A 21,625-nucleotide genomic window follows, 5' to 3' on the forward strand; every position below is an offset into this window, starting at 1 on the left:
CATGGTGTTTAGGCAGAAAACATTTATGCCGGATTTATCATATGGTACAAGACCCACAATGAAGATGTCAGGTTGTCAGCCTGTAGAACAACTCCATTGCCGTGAGGATATTCCCCTAGTAAACTCATGTTTGACCGACCAATAAGGTCAGCCTTATGAGAGGGATGTAGACGATTGTCAGTTCAAAGATACCAGAGAACACATGAAAGTAAATTTGATTGTATTAGGAAGTATAGGGCAAAACAACTCCTGAAAATTTTACTGGGGCAGGTTGTACACGTTGGGGCTCCTACTGACATTGGAACTGAGAGTACCGTGCTGAATAAGAATACCTCTCCTTATAGTTACTACGTTAGAGTGGAGCGAGATCCAGATAAACAAAAGAAACTTTTTTGAGTTATACCCTGATTTGTCTGGTGGCTGTGACATGGATGGAGGATGGAGGACCAGCCGCCAGCTACTCTCAGAGGTACCAGAACTAAAATCTTTCTTTCGAGACACAAACAACAGGTTGAGAATGTGATGCCACTCAAGAACGTGGAGCCAGTAATGGACAAGTAATCCAGGCATGAGCAACAGGTTGGGAATGTTATACCAACAAGAAATGGGATGCAAGTAAAAGGCGAGCAACCCATAGGCGCTCAAGGTGGAAGGAATGATCTGGTGACAAGATAATGGCAGAATTAGCAAACCACCCAATATGGGGACTATGAGGTTTATTGAGGTCCACTTGTAGTTTTAGATACAGACCAATGTCAAGTTCTAGTTCTGGTGCGTACAATGGCTCAGGAAGGGATCTGGATCCAGAAAGTTATATGATTATTATGATTAACATTGAATAGGTGTGTATTCTCAATGTGGTATTATTCGGTGTGTCATATGAAAAAGAGGCTGGAAACCCTGTTGTGCGCAGTTTGTTAACATGTGTATACATATAATGGCAGGCCGTAATTCAAACAGAACATTAGATTAGACATACACTCATCAAATACACCGGAATTATTGAGGGCTATAAATCCCAAAAAATTACATAATTAAGTACAAACGACTGTTTGACAATTTTTCTAAAATCAAAAAATTAAAATTTATAGAAAACCTCAACTGTTTGTAAAAAGCACCATATTGATTGTAAAATTGTTGAAATATGAATATAACTACTTGAGCAAGAAATGAGCTAGGAGATGGTGCTGGTCTGGTTGATGGCAGTGAGTAGCCTGATCATCTCCTCATCTTTGTTCTGGAACAAAATCTATAAGAGTGGCAGATGATGACAAGTGGCAGTTGATGACAAGTGGCCGTTGATGACAAGTGGCAAATGATGACAAGTGGCGGTTGATGACAAATGGCAGGAGGCACAGTTAAGAAGTAAGTTACAACTGAAAGACACAGAGTAAATAAAATTTAGAAAACTAGCTAGTAAGATGTAATGTTCATCATTTTTCAGTAGCTAATGAATTAACTTACAAAACATAATCAGTGCATGTAAAAACCTAAGGAGCTCAAGGTTCAAGCTTGAGGTGTAAAATCTGTTTAATGATATCATAAATAATTTCCTTACAAAATTGTCATGCAGAAAACAAGATTTATGTCGCAATTAAACCAATCCAAGTGACAATTATCAAATGAGAACCATGACTAAAGTACTTTGTTAGCCGCAGTACTTGACGGTGAAGTACGTAGTACTTTGTTAGTTGCAGTACTTGAAGGTGAAGTACGTAGTACTTTGTTAGTTGTAGCACTTGATGGTGAAGTACGTAGTACTTTGTTAGTTGTAGTACCTGATGGTGATGTAGGTAGTACTTTGTTGGCTGTAGCACTTAATGGTGAAGTATGTAGTACTCAGTTAGTTGTAATACTTGATGGTGAAGTATGCAGTACTTTGTCAGTTTTAGTACTTGACGGTAAAGTATGCAGTACTTTGTTAGTTGCAGTACTTGATGGTGAAGTACGTAGTACTGTTAGTTGTAGTACCTGATGGTGATGTATGTAGTACTTTGTTGGCTGTAGTACTTAATGGTGAAGTATGTAGTACTCAGTTAGTTGTAGTACTTGATGGTGAAGTATGCAGTACTTTGTCAGTTTTAGTACTTGACGGTAAATTATGCAGTACTTTGTTAGTTGTAGTACTTGATGGTGAAGTACGTAGTACTTTGTTAGTTGTAGTACCTGATGGTGATGCATGTAGTACTTTGTTGGCTGTAGTATTTAATGGTGAAGTATGTAGTATTCAGTTAGTTGTAGTACTTGATGGTGAAGTATGCAGTACTTTGTCAGTTTTAGTACTTGACGGTAAAGTATGCAGTACTTTGTTAGTTGTAGTACTTGATGGTGAAGTATGTAGTACTTTGTTAGTTGTAGTACTTGATGGTGAAGTACGTAGTACTTTGTTGGCTGTAGTACTTGATGGTGAAGTATGTAGTACTCAGTTAGTTGCAGTACTTGATGGTGAAGTATGCAGCATTTTATTAGTTGTAGTACTTGATGATGAAGTACATAGTACTTAGTTAGTTGTAGTACTTGATGGTGAAGTACGTAGCACTTGGTTAATTGCGGTGATCCGACGGCCAGCATGTTTCAAGATTAAAATAGACAAAACTTTATTGCGGTTCAAACACCTGGGTGAAAAATACATGTGAAATGTGTTTTAACTGCGATCAAGTTTTGTTGATTTTAATCTTGAAACATCCTGGCAGTCAGATCACCTCAAACATTGAAAACCATAGCAAATAATAAAAATTCTGATACTTTCCGATAGAATCTACTAAAATTTTGTGAAAGTTCATATTTAATTAAATATTTATTAAGTGAACTGAGAAGATAATAAGCAATAAATATTTCCTACCTTCCAAATAATGACTAGAGAGTCATCTGAGTAAGTTATTAGGCCATGGCTGCACAACTCTACACCCTATGGAAAAAAAATGGAACTGTCGATTATACGATAACAAAAAAGGAAAGAAGACAACTCTTGGATGTACAGCTGACAATTTCAGATAACGTAAAACATTTATGTAAAGTTTTTGCTTCATACTTCATAAACATTTCTTATCACATGACCTGTTAAGTCGGCAAAATTTTTACAAAAATATTGCTTTCTTTCGTTCCGCACTTGAGAGAGAGAAAACAACGATGTCTCTATTATATATACAAGTGCCATAGCTGTCTGGTCCATCAGATGGTCGATAAAGTATGGAGTGCCACTTGTAAAATTTTGTGATATCCACAATATAAAAACTTTTTTAGTATATAAGTTCACATGTTTAATATGTGAAAATTCATGTTTAGTATGCTAACTTACATATTTAGTATGCCAACATACATGTTTAGTATGTGAAAATTCGTGTTTAGTATGTCAGTTCACATGTTTTATATGGCAAGATTCATGTTTAGTATGCTAATTTTCATGTTTAGTATGTGAAGATTGGTGTTTAGTATGTCAAAATTCATGTTTGGTATGCTAACTTTAATGTTTTGTATTGCGAAACGCGCATGTTCGCTATTCCGCTGCGATCCTATTTGATATGCCAATACGCATGTTTGTTATTCAACTTTTATTTTATATGCGATCTCCTTTTTATTACATTTCGAAGAAATGCTCCTAAGTCAATCGCGCCCTGTTTTACACGTAGCCCGCGGCCCATCGATAAATAGTTAGCAAACGTGGAGAATTTCGATCAATAACCCTGGGGAGCGAAGACACTATAGCGAGATTTCCTCACTTGCGTACATCCCAAGCTAGCTTTGCCACACTCGTTTAATAGAAAATTCTTTCAAATTCAAAAGTTGCTTGACTTTGAAAAAATGTAAGAGTCAAGATTATATTGAGACTCAACTTTCTATATATGTGATTTTTTATCACAGCAAGTGAGTATTGTAGGTTACTGTTCTGTTTTGTAGTAACAACGACGTAGAGTTCTTCAACGACCTTTTTTTATAATATATTGAGGAAGTTAGTTATTAGATGTTATTAAAAGTTAGATAGTTATTGAGGAATTCTCCAAGTTTGCCAACTATTTATCGATGGGCCACGGGCTACGTGTAAAACAGGGCGCGATTGACTTAGGAGCATTTCTTCGAAATGTAATAAAAAGGAGATCGCATATAAAATAAAAGTTGAATAACAAACATGCGTATTGGCATATCAAACAGGATCGCAGCGGAATAGCGAACATGCGCATTTCGCAATACAAAACATTAAAGTTAGCATACCAAACATGAATTTCGACATACTAAACACCAATCTTCACATACTAAACATGAAAATTAGTTCACTAAACATGAATCTTGCCATATAAAACATGTGAACTGACATACTAAACACGAATTTTCACATACTAAACATGTAAGTTGGCATACTAAATATGTAAGTTAGCATACTAAACATGAATCTTCACATATTAAACATGTAAACTTATATACTAAAAAAGTTTTTATATTGTGGATATCACAAAATTTTACAAATGGCACTCCATAATAAAGCACAGAGAATCAGTAGGCGCTATAATCTTCAGCAATACTTGAGACGATCGATCGATGCAGATGTTAGAGTGTCGCACTACTAATCCTATCACGAGTTGGAGAATCGGCAAAAATTATCTTGTAGTATAACCTTAAACCCTGGTGACGAATAGACAGACGGACAGATAGTCACTGCTCTATTTAGAGTGAAATATATTTTTGTTTTGCTTTAGTGTAGACGTATAAAATATTTTCTCTTATTTTTCTATTGCAGGATAAACTTCGCAGTCTGCAAAAAATGAACAAGTGTTGTAAATTGGGGTTGTAGGTGTGCACTCCTTCTAACTTATTGTAACATTACCGCAATATTGGACCATAGAATGAGCAAAATTGATGAAATAAAAATAAGAAAAGTTGTCGACACAAACCAAAAATACTACAGTTACTGTAGTAATTAATTTAAAAATTAAGGTAGTTTTTTTTATTCATGAAAGATCAGATCACTTCGTAACGATCTTGGAATGAATTAGGTAGGTAATTCACATGTATTTTAATGTAATTGTAACATAAACTGCCTTTAATGTAAAACTTTCTGGAACAGATTATTTACGTTGTAGGAGCCTCTACTGTACCTTACTCACTGTGCCCAAATGCTACTTCTACAGCCCAAATCACACTTATACAACTCATATCGTACAATTTATATCTTACTCCTACAATTCATATCATACCCTTTCAACTCGTATCCTCATCTTACAACTCATACCCTACCCTTGCAACTTGTGTCATACCCTTGCAACTCATATCATACCCTTGCAATTCATATGATACCCTTGCAACTCATATCACACCCTTGCAACTCATATCGTACCCTTGCAACTGATATCATACTTTTTCTACTCATGTCATACCCTTGCAACTCATATCATAACCTTTCAACTCATAACATACCCTTGCAACTCATATCATACCCTTGCAAGTCATCTCATACCCTTGCAACTCCTATGATACCCTTGCAACTCATATCGTACCCTCGCAACTCATATCATACCCTTGCAACTCATCTCATACCCTTGCAACTCATATCATACCCTTGCAACTCATGTCATATCCTTGCAACTCATATCATACCCTTGCAACTCATCTCATACCCTTTCAACCCCTACCATACCCTTGCAACTCATATGATACCCTTGCAACTAATATCACACCCTTCCAACTCATATACCCTTGCAATTCATATCATACTTTTTCAACTCCTATCATAGCCTTGCAACTCATATCCTACCCTTTCAACTCATATCATACCTTTGCAACTCATATCATACCCTAGCAACTCATACCATACCCTTTCAACCCCTACCATACCCTTGCAACTCAGATCATACCCTTGCAACTCATATCATACCCTTGCAACTCCTATCATACCCTTGCAACCCATACCCTACCCTTGCAACTCATATCATACCCTTGCAACTCATATCATACCATTGCAACTCATACCATACCCTTTCAATCCCTACCATACCCTCGCAACTCATATCATACCCTTGCAACTCATATCATACCCTTGCAACTCATACCATACCCTTGCAACTCATATGATACCCTTGCAACTCATACCATACTCTTGCAACTCATATGATACCCATGCAACTCATATCATACCCTTGCAACTCATATCATACCCTTGCAACTCATATCATACCCTTGCAACTCATATCATAACCTTTCAACTCATAACATACCCTTGCAACTCATATCATACCCTTGCAAGTCATCTCATACCCTTGCAACTCATATCATACTGCTTCAACTCATAACATACCCTTGCAACTCATATCATACCCTTGCAACTCATATCATACCCTTGCAACTCATATCATACCCTTGCAACTCATATCATACCTTTGCAACTCATATCATACCATTGCAACTCATATCATACTTTTGCAACTCATATCATAACCTTGCACCTCAAATCATACTCTCACAGCTCATACCCCACCCACACAACCTAGCAGCAAATAACAGTCCAAGAATCAACGATTTGCAACAAAGAAGGGTCTACCATATGTCATTCGAACGCTACCTTTAATAGAACCCCACTATAGGAGAAAGGTTAAAAATAGAGCATCATCTTTAAATAGAGCGCTACCTCTATTTGACTGCTACTTTGAAGTTTGGTGATCTTCACAAACCCATAGTAGAAAGTCATCAGTAAAAAATGTCCACAAGATCACAGCAATAGAGGGACACCAACAACAATTAACTATTTTGTTTTTGCTGTAATGCATGATTTTAGTAAAGGTGTATCTGAGAAGATCAATTATCACAATCATCAGAGCTGCACTCTGATTCGAAATCATTAAGGTCTAAATCTGAGACACTGTTTCAAATTCATCCATAATGTGGTTTATAATATGACCTGAAGATTTTAAAGCATTTTGATGAATGATGAGAATACTCTTCACAAACACCGTAATTGTAGCCATTGTTATGGCGTATTCTAACATTAAAACAATAAAAACATTTAATTTTTTTTAATTTTATGTCCAGTTGCTAACTCTAAATCTTTAGTATTTTCTTTAAAACTTTGAAAGCACCATGAAAAATAATTAATAACTGTATCCGGCTTATATTTTTGTACTTAAAGCAGTTCCTTGTTTAACTCAGGCTGGAACTTGGACGTTTATGGTTTAGCAAAAATGCTGACGCCGATGGGATTAATGTCACTCTGCCTAAAGGAATGTGCAAAATATAGGTTACATTAACATCACTTCACCTGTAGAGGGGTTAAACTGGTCTTCCTAAAATTCTGACTAGCTAGTCGAAAAATACATCACCACCCTCTAATTGAACATCACCTGGAATAAATCGCCACTATAAAAGAATGGTTGCAAAATAAAGAGCCACGGCGTTCAAATAGAGGTTTTACAGTATCTTAAAAAAGCTGCAGTTCAATTCCTATCCCTAATATTTAGACCTGTAATCAGTATCCATCAAAACATTGACTTCAGCAACTATATCTCACAATTGCTTGGTACTAATGACCAGAACTATTCTAAATGCTAAGAAACACACTCCGTGTTACAGGTTGTGGCTAATGAAAATTACTAACACTTATAGATGACATTAATAATTAATCTAATACCAACACCCACCCTAACCGTGGAAGTTTGAGCTAGAAGAGCTCCCTCACAGTGGAGAGTACATAGTGATTCATTTGATCTGTTTCTACCCTCTTCCTCCAGAACATTCACCTCCCATGTGAGCAGCTTGCAGCTGCCTTTATTCTGCGTAATCAGCAGGCGACTATAAAAACACCAGGATAGCAGATTGAGCATTAGAACTGTTTAGGTCTGGCCCATGCTCAGGTGACTGAGCTTTGGTATTGTGTCAGAATTAAACATGATTCTAGAGATGCTGATGACTGTGCCGAGCACTTACCATAAATCCCCATATATAAGCTGTCTATAAAAAACAGCCCTGAAAGAGGGAACTTATAAGAATTTGCAGATGAGCCGATCATATAAATCGTAACACGCCGTAGGTACCTATCAAAGCATAAAAGTTGCGGAAATGGACTTTTGTAAGGCTTAGTACAAAATGTTTTTGATTGGTGAGTAGTGGCATAATTAGCCTATCGTGCCATCGCTTGATTGAAAGGAAACAATCATCTTTTTGCATTTAGCCAATGAAAAACATGTTTGCTTCTCTCGTTGACCTTAGTTTCACTTTTCAAAAACACATTTTTATATCTATTTGTTTTTCGTGATGATCAGAAGCATTACAGCTATATAGGTTTCACAAACTGTAGATTAATAGACTTCTGATGATCATATATTGGGCAATAGTAGTAGCGACAGTGAGTATTTATTTTAACAGTAATAATAATGCCATAGGCTACTAACCTGTAGTAATAGCGGTAACTCGTGTAACTCGGATATGCTCAACTTGTCAACCATAGTAGTATGAAGAGAACATGAACGTGTCTAAACTCATTCTGTAGCACATTTTTTACTTTTTTATGACATCAGATGATGTAAAATTTTATGCTAATTAATTTGGTCAAATGTTATGACGACTTATATGCTCCAATGTCAAATATTTGGTTTTTCCGAATAGTTAATTTTCTCAGTAAAATATTTATTTGATAGCAAGTGTTAATGATAGTGGTAATTATTATTGAAGAAGCAGTGTAAGACATTATTTTCCTTTCATGGGTAAATCAGACAATTCTCTGGTAAGATCTGTACTAGTGATACTATTCATGCAATGCTCGCGATTATGTGTATGACCAACCATGAATGTTATTGTCATCATAGCCTACTATTACCAAACAAGTGCTACTTCGCGCGGCTGCGCATATTACCCGCTCTTACCGTGATAACAAAAGCTAGACAGAATAAGGCTACATGCACCGGTTCCATTGTATTTATTTTTCAATTAGCCTGCACAAGAGGCTTTTCTTGAAGTGCCATCTCTACTGTATAAAACAAACTGCAAGTAAAAGGCTACTAGCCATGCGCTTAGCGTTGTTCAAGTTTTAATTGTTGAAATTAAGTTAACATAATGTGATTTGCTTTGCTTTCAATCAGGGTTATGCACGTATCAGCTACACCCATAAGTTTGGTAAAAAAACATTTTGCATTCTAGAATCTGCATATGTCCTGGGATATACGGTAGAATATTTTTGATTTTTTGAGCCAGCTCTGCTCTTATGGAAGTGTGATAATTTTAGATGGTGTCTGCCCAAAGGAGCAGCGTTCAGTACCTTACATATATGTAATATGGTAACTTTATACTAGTGAGTTAACTATTGTTAATGTACATGCATTTTATTTTTTGATTGTATCAGTTGTAGACAGAACCATACAAAAGAGTGGCTTTGGGTAATTTTAGCAAATTTTGGATGTGAAAAATATCTTTCCTCGCCCATCTTTGATGCACAACGGTTTATTCCAAAAAGTTAGATTTGTCAGCCAACTTCTTTAGGTGTGATGATTATAGATGAGACAAATTTAATTAATCAAGCTAAATGCTACAACCACTCAACAAATATTAGATTACTTTAACCATGAAACTTTAATAACAGTCTTTTGTTCAAAGCCAATTTTGACGATGCCACAAAATGTATTTTCCAAATGTTTCGCTACACACTGCCGAGGATAAAACTGAGCCGCTAACGTTCGTTAACAGGAAGCAACCTCATTAAATGAGTTTTGTAAAATTGAAGTTTGTTTTTTCATATAAAATAAGATTTTAGGCTAGACGATCTTTTGATAAGTCTTTACAATGGTGGATAAATTACACTTCAATTTTTAAGTTAATCATCTGGTCCTGATTAAAATCATTTTCATAAAAAAGAAACATTTAAAACATATTTTCAGATGGGGTAAGCATCTAAGAACTATTTGGAGTCAAATTTCTTTTAATTTTATCAGCTAGCGAAATGACTAAATAGGTTACATTTTACCAGACGCTAGTTACTGTTACAGCTTTGTTTAACATCAAATTTAGTCATAGCGGAATGCAGTTGCACTCAAACAAGTCATAAACTATTAATAAAGAATTCTAACTGTAGTTTAGATGGTTATTAAATGTAGGAAGCACATTTGTCCTGCATCGATTTAAACTAATTATTCACGGAAGTGATGTACATGTAGGTATGTCAATTAAAATTTGGTCTGTTATATTTGATTTTCAGGATAGGAAATGAACATTTTATAAGATTTAGAAATGTGTTAGAAAACTTGAGCATGAGGTTTAGATAATTTGATGCAGTGAATCGCTTGATAAGCTGTAAAATAAACAGCAGCGTCTGAAAGTGGTCAAAACAAATTTAATCTGGCACTATAGCAAAAGATCTGACCAAATATCTGGCAGCAAAAGAGATTAAAATGTTTCGAAGTAAGTGTATGTGTAAACTAGTATGATTCAGGCAGAAGGTAAATCCTCAGATCTCCAACGAAGTGAAACAATGTTAAATCAAGTTACATACTATGGGTGTACTGCAGCATGTAAGTTGCATACTACGGGTGTACTGCAGCATGTAAGTTACATACTATGGGTGTACTGTAGCATGTAAGCTACATACTATGGGTGTACTGTAGCATGTAAGTTACACACTATGGATGCACTGTAGCATGTAAGTTAAATACTATGGGTGTACTGTAGCTTGTAAGTTACATACTGTGGGTGTACTGCAGCATGTAAGTTACACACTATGGATGCACTGTAGCATGTAAGTCACATAATATGGGTGTACTGCAGAATGAAAGTTACATACTGTGGGCGTACTGCAGCATATAAGTTACACACTATGGGTGCACTGTAGCATGTAAGTTACATACTATGGGTGTACTGTAGCAGGTAAATTACATACTATGGGTGTACTGTAGCATGTAAGTTACATACCATGGGTGTACTGTAGCATGTAAGTTACATACTATGGGTGTACTGTAGCATGTAAGTTACATACTATGGGTGTACTGCAGCATGTAAGTTACATACTATGGGTGTACTGCAGCATGTAAGTTACATACTATGGGTGTACTGCAGCATGTAAGTTGCATACTACGGGTGTACTGCAGCATGTAAGTTACATACTATGGGTGTACTGTAGCATGTAAGTTACATACTATGGGTGTACTGTAGCATGTAAGTTACATACTATGGGTGTACTGCAGCGTGTAAGTTCTGGTAAAAGCAAATACTAAACAATATAAACGAAGTGTTGTGTTTGGCGATCAGGTTCATCAGGTGATATACAAACCTATTGAAAAAGTGAAAATACTGGAAGTTCACACCCTACGGTCATCTGGTAGTATGTTATATGACTAGGTCATCTTAACTCATCAAATCGGAATGAATTTTTTTTAAATTGTAAAAGCTGACATCGCCATATATAATCTTTCACACCTTGAGCAGTAGTTGGTATTTTTTCAAACTGAAAACTGCATTTTATTCCAAAACAAAATGTCCTTCGTTATGATACATGAAATAGCTAGCTTTACTAAATTTTTCATTCTGTAAAAATATGAAAAAATAGTTTAAGAAATAATTTCCAAATCGCACCTAAAGTGCAGGAAATTATTGGTATAAGAACAAAAATGTAGTGTTACACATGTTTTGTGACCTGTAACCTCTTATATTAGCCGTTACCATCATAGTGAGCAGCACTGAAACCTTTTCATCATGATAGCTTTATTATTTTGCACTACAGAGGACATGTTCACATCAAGCAACAAGAAGAGTTATAACTAAGCTTGTAGAAGTTGTGTGATTAATACTATTTTGTGTTCTTTGAAGCTTAAAATTGGGAAGTTATTTGATAGTTTGGACAAAATAAAAACGTTGACTTGGGCTATTTGTAGACTATTTGAAAAAAACTCAACGCTTTTGATTGGTTGAAACAGAATCATAAACTCCTAGAGATTTTACATAATAAAATTCACGTCTATTTTGTTGATCATGTCATAGCAATGAAAAAAATTAAATGGGATACTTGGCTCCGGAAATTTGCCTTCGTTTTTGATTACCGACTTTGGAAAAATAAAAAACACTCACTTTGACAATATAGGGTTTCAAATAGGTTGTGTCTTGTAGAGAATTTTGTGGAGATACAGCTAAAAACTGTTTAGCTACTGTTAGTGGTTGCCATGCAACAAGCAAATGAACTGTGCAATGTCAGAAAGTCAGCTTGCTGACTTTGAAGAGTTAAGACTAGACCGAAACTCAATGATACCTTGTTGGAACATAGTATACAAGACCAAGGGAGGAAGAGAATGTCTGTGCATATTCACACTTTCCAGATAGCAAGGAGACGACGTGGATGCTTTTCTCATAGGCAACCAGCAGCAAGTCCTGTGCAAACATAGGAACTCTAATTAATGCTCAGACAGCGATCCATCCCATGCCAACCAGCTTGCCAGACACAACAAAAGGAATTAAGTACAATAATAATAATAATACAGGTACCAACGGTTGAGCAAGCTTGGTATAGAACACAACAGAGAAACTGATGGAACAATAAATCTTCCCTATACAATTTATGTACACAATGGAATTGTCTTGACTCCTGCTCTACCAGTTTCTGCTCAAGAGTAGGTTACGCCTTCCCAAAAGGGTTTTATAGAGATTATTCTATGAACATGTTTTGGACAATTAGATACCAGTCATGTGTAAAATAAATAGAAAAGCTTTATAACAGAACTAATTTCAAACTACTCGTCAGATAAGTCAAAACTTGATCCTACGTTCCAGTCAGTTCTTATAGTACAAAAACACTATCATGTTTTAAACATATATGGCTCACATCAACAATTAGACTAGAAGAATGTCGAGATGTCCCCGTGTGACATATCAATGCTGAACTTCTATACAAGAAATATTGTATGAGGTCTGAAAGCTTGGCGTAAATCATACATAGAGACATAGACATAGAACAGAGCTTGCGCTCGCAGTAAACAAAAACAAACTGATGTATCTAAAGAAATAAAATTGGGGTTTCCATGTGTGTGTTACAGGAAATAGCAAGATTATAAAAGCAAGAAACAAACCAATCAGGGTGTTACTCTGTTTGAACAGGCCTACCGCTACCACACTCAATGGTAATACGTCAGCAATATAATCACTAATGTGTAGAGTTGCCCGATATTAAAATATAGAATTTTAATATTGGAATCGGTATCGGTGCCGATATGGGTGTTAAGTATCTGAATCGGTATTGGCCGATCTTTTCTTAAAAAATCGGAAAGTTCAGATACTTTTTATAGATCAATTATTTAGCAGAAAACCATATTTTAGCCTGTTATACTAATAAAAAATATTCAGCTGCAAGTTTTCTACTTTTACCTAATGAATTCTGGGCCTGTCACACAATCTATTTCATGTCTATAGCTTAATAAACATCAACACAGCTGAGGAATCTTTTGGCTTTAGTCAGGATGTAATCACCAAGTGCGGTATTTCCCAATTACAGCGATATGATTTATTGCAGCCAATCACGAATGAAAGCACAATGATGGGAAACAAGAATGTGGTGTAATATTTCTGTGTACTAGCATTACGAAAGTAATTTGAGCATTCGATGAATAAAGTTAACTAACTCTCTTGATCTTGATGATATGATGTATCGTTTGTGGCGCATAAAATAACCTCAGTAGCCTATCGGTATTTAGCCTGTCCTCCACCATCTGTGGCAAGTGAGTCCTTTTTCAGTACGACTGGCTACATCGATATCGATGGAAGATAAAGACGTTTCGCTGAGATAATTAAATCACTAACGGTAATTAAAAGAAACATTTATTGGTTCTAAACTTGTACAGGCGCAGCAGTTCGTTCAGCAGTAGAAGAGAGACATCAATATCACAGAAAAAGCTGTACTGTACAGTAATTACCATTATTTATAGCAGATTACAAGATACATGAACTGTTTTGTTACTAGATGCACAGTAAGTCATAATGTCAGTATGTGACCATATATACATGTATATCTTTTTTCCATGAATAGAAACAAATACATCAATATTTATATTTCCTTTGCATTATATTTGCATAATAAAATCAACAAATATCTATGCAACACAGAAGATCTGAATCGGTATCGGAATCAGATTATTTTTCAATAAGAGTCGGTGTATCGGATCGGTATCTGAATCGGCTGGTGAAATTAGAATCGGGGCATCTCTACTAATGTGTTGCGGATTAGCTTATTAACTTATCAAATTTAGTCAGCAGGTTCTCTTCATTTGTTTACTTCACCATATAGTTTACTTTACAAAAAATGACCTTGTTAAGTGAGGGTCACATGCGCGCACACACACACACACGCAACTAATTCAGCCAATAATAAAACACACAAATGAAGGTAAAAACTGACTTATGCCATGCAGCTTCAAAAGGCAGTTTACAGGAGAGTATGAGAGGAAGGCAGGATATTCAGTCGGTTCCATCATGTGATTAAAGTTACATACTAACACTTCTCCTGATAATGTGCCGACTGCAAACTTATCCTCTAAAAACAATTTAGACTAAATGCAGTCAAGAGCGAAAATAGATTATCAAGTGAGTATGAAGTAGAGATAAGATATTGGCTGGAATATGGATTATTTAATAGAATGGAAAGTATAAAGCAGGAGCAGCACCAGAGAGAACTTATCGGTAGGAAACAAATGTCTGTAAAATGCTCAACTCCATCCCTTTACCTGCATTTTTGTGTATTCAAACAAGGCTACATCTGGAGAGTGGAAGAAGATGGTGTAAAACAAAAGTGTGAAACAAACACCTGATAGTCTGGTAGCAGAACAGAAGAGTGACTTCTCATCAGGTCGAGCTAGAATATCTACATGCTGTAGTGTAAGTCTACCATTGGTATCCCATTGCTTCTCATATATGTCTATAAAAACAAACAGTCACTAATGGTCATTGCTTCAAATACAGCTGATAAGAATGTGTACATTATGAACACTATCAACTATCAACATTATTACGCTAGTAGTAAATAATAATCGTTTATCAGCTGTTCAACTCCTTCACTACCACAAGCAGCCCAGTACAACTCGGCAAGGTGTTTGCGTAGGGCTAAGAGCCGCATGGTGCGACTTTAGTAGACTTCATACAAAACCATTCTGATTAGTGAGTAGTTGATTAATTAGACTATTGTATCCGTACTCAAACAAAATTAAACAACTATCGGCATGTGTTAGGCCAATAGAAAATATGTTTTCAACCCATCCCGGGGGTAGTTTCATTTTGCAAAAACTTTATTCTCCCTTGCAATCTTTTGCTTGCAAGGGTTTCACTAATTTTAGATTTAAAGACTTTCGGTGATTTTTATTGAGCAATAACACTGCTGGGAGTATTTTTATTTTAGAATAATAATGCTGTAAGCTGTATAATGTTGGTCAATTGTCTGACCTGAATGTGATCATGGTTGTATGGGAAATAGTCGACATAGTGACTAGAATTGTTGTGGAATTTTATGGAGCAAGCTGGTGTAAGATTTAATGCTGATGAAATTGATTTCAAAACATTTTTAGACTGTGTGGCTTGAAAGTTATGATAATTTACTTAATGCCATATTTGGTAAATATATAATGGTGGCAAAATAATTAATGATGGTTACAATCTATATATACATGTATATATATTTCTCAAAGTTTGTCATCTGTTTTATGTCATCTATTTTCAGTATGTCCAGCTTTACCTATTATTAGAATCTTGGAATAAAGAATCCGTACCGAAGAAGATTTGATCTCGGACCCTCCCCTTCACCAGTCCGACCCCATGCCAATTAGGCCACTGATATTGATCTGTTAGCTAGCTGACATATTTCGCTATATGAGAGCAAATAACCAACGGTTTCGCGCACTACACAGGGTGATTGCGTAACGTCACGGAGGCGAATAGCTCACATTAGTAAGCTTACTCGAATTCCCAAGTGGCAACATGCCAGGCTAATAGCAAGTGGCAGGCAACTCTCATTACTTCCCATTATTTATAAGCTGATTTTTAATACCCGGGCAACACCTGGAAGCACAGCTAGTATAAGTATATAATCCATCTCATAAAAACACTGAGAGCACCACCAACTGTTATAAGTAGATAATCCATCTCATAGAAACACTGAGAGCACCACCTACTGTTATAAGTATATAATCCATCTCATAGAAACACTGAGAGCACCACCTACTGTTATAAATATATAATCCATCTCAGAAAAACACTGAGAGCACCACCTACTGTTATAAGTATATAATCTATCTCATAAAAACACTGAGAGCACCACCTACTGTTATAAATATATAATCCATCTCATAGAAACTCTGAGAGCACCACCAACTGTTATAAGTATATAATCCATCTGATAGAATCACTGAGAGCATCACCTACTGTTATAAGTATATAATCCATCTGATAGAAACACTGAGAGCACCACCTACTGTTATAAGTATATAATCTATCTCATAGAAACACTGAGAGCACCACCTACTGTTATAAGTATATAATCCATCTCATAGGAACACTGAGAGCACCACCTACTGTTATATTTATATAATCCATCTGATAGAAACACTGAGAGCACCACCTACTGTTACAAGTATATAATCCATCTCATAGAAACACTGAGAGCGCCACCTACTGTTATAAGTATATAATCCATCTCATAAAAACACTGAGAGCACCACCTACTGTGATAAGTATATAATCCATCTCATAGAAACACTGAGAGCACCACCTACTGTGATAAGTATATAATCCATCTCATAGGAACACTGAGAGCACCACCTACTGTTATAAGTATATAATCCATCTGATAGAAACACTGAGAGCACCACCTACTGTTATAAGTATATAATCCATCTGATAAAAACACTGAGAGCACCACCTACTGTTATAAGTATATAATCTATATCATAGAAACACTGAAAGCACCACCTACTGTAATAAGTATATAATCTATCTCATAGAAACACTGAGAGCACCACCTACTGTTATAAGTATATAATCTATCTCATAGAAACACTGAGAGCACCACCTACTGTTATAAGTATATAATCCATCTCATAGAAACACTGAGAGCACCACCAACTGTTATAAGTATATAATCCATCTGATAGAAACACAGAGGGCATCACCTACTGTTATAAGTATATAATCCATCTGATAGAAACACTGAGAGCACCACCTACTGTTATAAGTATATAATCTATCTCATAGAAACACTGAGAGCACCACCTACTGTTATAAGTATATAATCCATCTCATAGAAACACTGAGAGCACCACCTACTGTTATAAGTATATAATCCATCTGATAGAAACACTGAGAGCAGCACCTACTGTTACAAATATATAATCCATCTCATAGAAACACTGAGAGCACCACCTACTGTTATAAGTATATAATCCATCTCATAGAAACACTGAGAGCACCACCTACTGTTATAAATATACTCCATCTCATAGAAACACTGAGAGCACCACCTACTGTTATAAGTATATAATCCATCTCATAGAAACACTGAAAGCACCACCTACTGTTATAAGTTTATAATCCATCTCATAGAAACACTGAGAGCACCACCTACTGTTATAAGTATATAATCCATCTCATAGAAACACTGAGAGCACCACCTACTGTTATAAGTATATGATCCATCTCATAGAAACACTGAGAGCACCACCTAATGTTATAAGTATATAATCCATCTCATAGAAACACTGAGAACACCACCTACTGTTATAAGTATATAATCCATCTCATAGAAACACTGAGAGCACCACCTACTGTTATAAGTATATAAGCCATTTCATAGAAACACTGAGAGCACCACCTACTGTTATAAGTATATAATCCATCTCATACAAACACTGAGAGCACCACCTACTGTTATAAGTATATGACCCATCTGATAGAAACACTGAGAGCACCACCTACTGTTATAAGTATATAATCCATCTGATAGAAACACTGAGAGCACCACCTACTGTTATAAGTATATAATCTATATCATAGAAACACTGAGAGCACCACCTACTGTAATAAGTATATAATCTATCTCATAGAAACACTGAGAGCACCACCTACTGTTATAAGTATATAATCCATCTCATAGAAACACTGAGAGCACCACCTACTGTTATAAGTATATAATCCATCTCATAGAAACACTGAGAGCGCCACCTACTGTTATAAGTATATAATCCATCTCATAGAAACACTGAGAGCACCACCTACAGTTATAAGCATATAGTCCATATCATAGAAACACTGAGAGCACCACCTACTGTTATAAGTATATAATCCATCTCATAGAAACACTGAGAGCACCACCTAATGTTATAAGTATATAATCCATCTCATAGAAACACTGAGAACACCACCTACTGTTATAAGTATATAATCCATCTCATAGAAACACTGAGAGCACCACCTACTGTTATAAGTATATAATCCATCTCATAGAAACACTGAGAGCACCACCTACTGTTATAAGTATATAATCTATCTCATAGAAACACTGAGAGCGCCACCTACTGTTATAAGTATATAATCCATCTCATAGAAACACTGAGAGCACCACCAACTGTTATAAGTATATAATCCATCTCATAGAAACACTGAGAGCACCGCCTACTGTTATAAGTATATAACCCATCTCATAGAAACACTGAGAGCACCACCTACTGTTACAAGTATATAATCCATGTCATAGAAACACTGAGAGCACCACCTACTGTTATAAGTATATAATCTATATCATAGAAACACTGACTGCACCACATAATGTTATAAGTATATAATCCATCTCATAGAAACACTGAGAGCACCACCTAGTGTTATAAGTATATAATCCATCTCATAGAAACACTGTAGCCCCACCTACTGTTACAAGTATATAATCCATCTCATAGAAACACTGAGAGCGCCACCTACCGTTATAAGTATATAATCCATCTCATAGAAACACTGAGAGCACCACCTACTGTGATAAGTATATAATCCATCTCATAGGAACACTGAGAGCACCACCTACTGTTATAAGTATATAATCCATCTCAGAAAAACACTGAGAGCACCACCTACTGTTATAAGTATATAAACCATCTCATAGAAACACTGAGAGCACCACCTACTGTTATAAGTATATGATCTATCTCATAGAAAACTGAGAGCACCACCTACTGTTATAAGTATATAATCCATCTCATAGAAACACTGAGAGCACCACCAACTGTTATAAGTATATAATCCATCTCATAGAAACACTGAGAGCACCACCTACTGTTATAAGTATATAATCCATCTCATACAAACACTGAGAGCACCACCTACTGTTATAAGTATATAAACCATCTCATAGAAACACTGAGAGCACCACCTACTGTTATAAGTATATAATCCATCTGAAAGAAACACTGAGAGCACCACCTACTGTTACAAATATATAATCCATCTCATAGAAACACTGAGAGCACCACCTACTGTTATAAGTATATAATCCATCTCATAGAAACACTGAGAGCACCACCTAGTGTTATAAGTACATAATCCATCTCATAGAAACACTGTAGCCCCACCTACTGTTACAAGTATATAATCCATCTCATAGAAACACTGAGAGCGCCACCTACTGTTATAAGTATATAATCCATCTCATAGAAACACTGAGAGCACCACCTACTGTGATAAGTATATAATCCATCTCATAGGAACACTGAGAGCACCACCTACTGTTATAAGTATACAATCCATCTCAGAAAAACACTGAGAGCACCACCTACTGTTATAAGTATATAATCTATCTCATAGAAAACTGAGAGCACCACCTACTGTTATACGTATATAATCCATCTCATAGAAACACTAAGAGCACCACCAACTGTTATAAGTATATAATCCATCTGATAGAAACACTGAGAGCACCACCTACTGTTATAAGTATATAATCCATCTCATACAAACACTGAGAGCACCACCTACTGTTATAAGTATATAACCCATCTGATAGAAACACTGAGAGCACCACCTACTGTTATAAGTATATAATCCATCTGATAGAAACACTGAGAGCACCACCTACTGTTATAAGTATATAATCTATATCATAGAAACACTGAGAGCACCACCTACTGTTATAAGTATATAATCTATCTCATAGAAACACTGAGAGCACCACCTACTGTTATAAGTATATAATCTATCTCATAGAAACACTGAGAGCGCCACCTACTGTTATAAGTATATAATCCATCTCATAGAAACACTGAGAGCACCACCTACTGTTATAAGTATATAATCCATCTGATAGAAACACTGACAGCACCACCTAATGTTATAAGTATATAATCCATATCATACAAACACTGAGAGCACCACCTACTGTAATAAGTATATAATCTATCTCATAGAAACACTGAGAGCACCACCTACTGTTATAAGTATATAATCCATATCATAGAAACACTGAGAGCACCACCTACTGTTATAAGTATATAATCCATCTCATAGAAGCACTGAGAGCACCACCTTATGTAATAAGTATATAATCTATCTCATAGAAACACTGAGAGCACCACCTACTGTTATATTTATATAATCCATCTGATAGAAACACTGAGAGCACCACCTACTGTTACAAGTATATAATCCATCTCATAGAAACACTGAGAGCACCACCTACTGTTATAAGTATATAATCCATCTCATAGAAACACTGAGAGCACCACCTACTGTTATAAGTATATAAGCCATTTCATAGAAACACTGAGAGCACCAGCTACTGTTATAAGTATATAATCCATTTCATACAAACACTGAGAGCACCACCTACTGTTATAAGTATATAACCCATCTGATAGAAACACTGAGAGCACCACCTACCGTTATAAGTATATAATCCATCTGATAGAAACACTGAGAGCGCCACCTACTGTTATAAGTATATAATCTATATCATAGAAACACTGAGAGCACCACCTACTGTAATAAGTATATAATCTATCTCATAGAAACACTGAGAGCACCACCTACTGTTATAAGTATATAATCCATCTCATAGAAACACTGAGAGCACCACCTACTGTTATAAGTACATAATCCATCTCATAGAAACACTGAGAGCGCCACCTACTGTTATAAGTATATAATCCATCTCATAGAAACACTGAGAGCACCACCTACTGTTATAAGCATATAATCCATATCATAGAGACACTGAGAGCACCACCTTCTGTTATAAGTATATAGTCCATCTCATAGAAACACTGAGAGCACCACCTGCTGTTATAAGTATATAATCTATCTCATAGAAACACTGAGAGCACCACCTACTGTTATAAGTATATAATCCATCTCGTAGAAACACTGAGAGCACCACCTACTGTTATAAGTATATAATCTATCTCATAGAAACACTGAGAGCACCACCTACTGTTATGAGTATATAATCCATCTCATAGAAACACTGAGAGCACCACCTACTGTTAAAAGTATATAATCTATATCCTAGAGACACTGACAGCACCACCTAATGTTATAAGTATATAATCCATCACATAGAAACACTGAGAGCACCACCTAATGTTATAAGTATATAATCCATCTCATAGAAACACTGAGAGCCCCACCTACTGTTACAAGTATATAATCCATCTCA

General features: G+C 35.9%; 2 protein-coding genes across 2 annotated transcripts in view; both read right to left on the reverse strand.

Annotated features, from left to right (window-relative positions):
- Positions 1 to 21,625, reverse strand: part of LOC137390495 (caspase-6-like) — a 528,030-nt gene that overhangs the window by 355,821 nt on the left and 150,584 nt on the right. The window lies entirely within an intron of this gene.
- On the reverse strand, positions 919 to 15,058 carry LOC137392154 (uncharacterized). Its single transcript, XM_068078786.1, has 6 exons — positions 15,004 to 15,058; positions 14,670 to 14,860; positions 12,209 to 12,327; positions 7,623 to 7,773; positions 2,843 to 2,908; positions 919 to 1,237 (listed from the first exon to the last, which is right to left on the reverse strand). Exons 1-6 carry the CDS (start codon positions 15,056 to 15,058, stop codon positions 1,175 to 1,177), a joined length of 645 nt encoding a protein of 214 aa, XP_067934887.1. The 3' UTR covers positions 919 to 1,174.

This window comes from Watersipora subatra, chromosome 3 (genome assembly GCF_963576615.1).
Source record: "Watersipora subatra chromosome 3, tzWatSuba1.1, whole genome shotgun sequence".
NCBI classification, from domain to species: domain Eukaryota; kingdom Metazoa; phylum Bryozoa; class Gymnolaemata; order Cheilostomatida; family Watersiporidae; genus Watersipora; species Watersipora subatra.

What these genes read in the sequence shown, in the direction of transcription:
- LOC137392154 (XM_068078786.1), bottom strand. Translation starts at nt 15,058, where the DNA reads ATGCGGCTCTTAGCCCTACGCAAACACCTTGCCGAGTTGTACTGGGCT. An exon ending in GTATACTATGTTCCAACAAG is followed by an intron (nt 7,774 to 12,208) that starts GTATCATTGAGT and finishes GTGTTTTTATAG; the next exon opens with TCGCCTGCTGATTACGCAGA. An exon ending in CTCAAACTTCCACGGTTAGG is followed by an intron (nt 2,909 to 7,622) that starts GTGGGTGTTGGT and finishes TTTTTTCCATAG; the next exon opens with GGTGTAGAGTTGTGCAGCCA.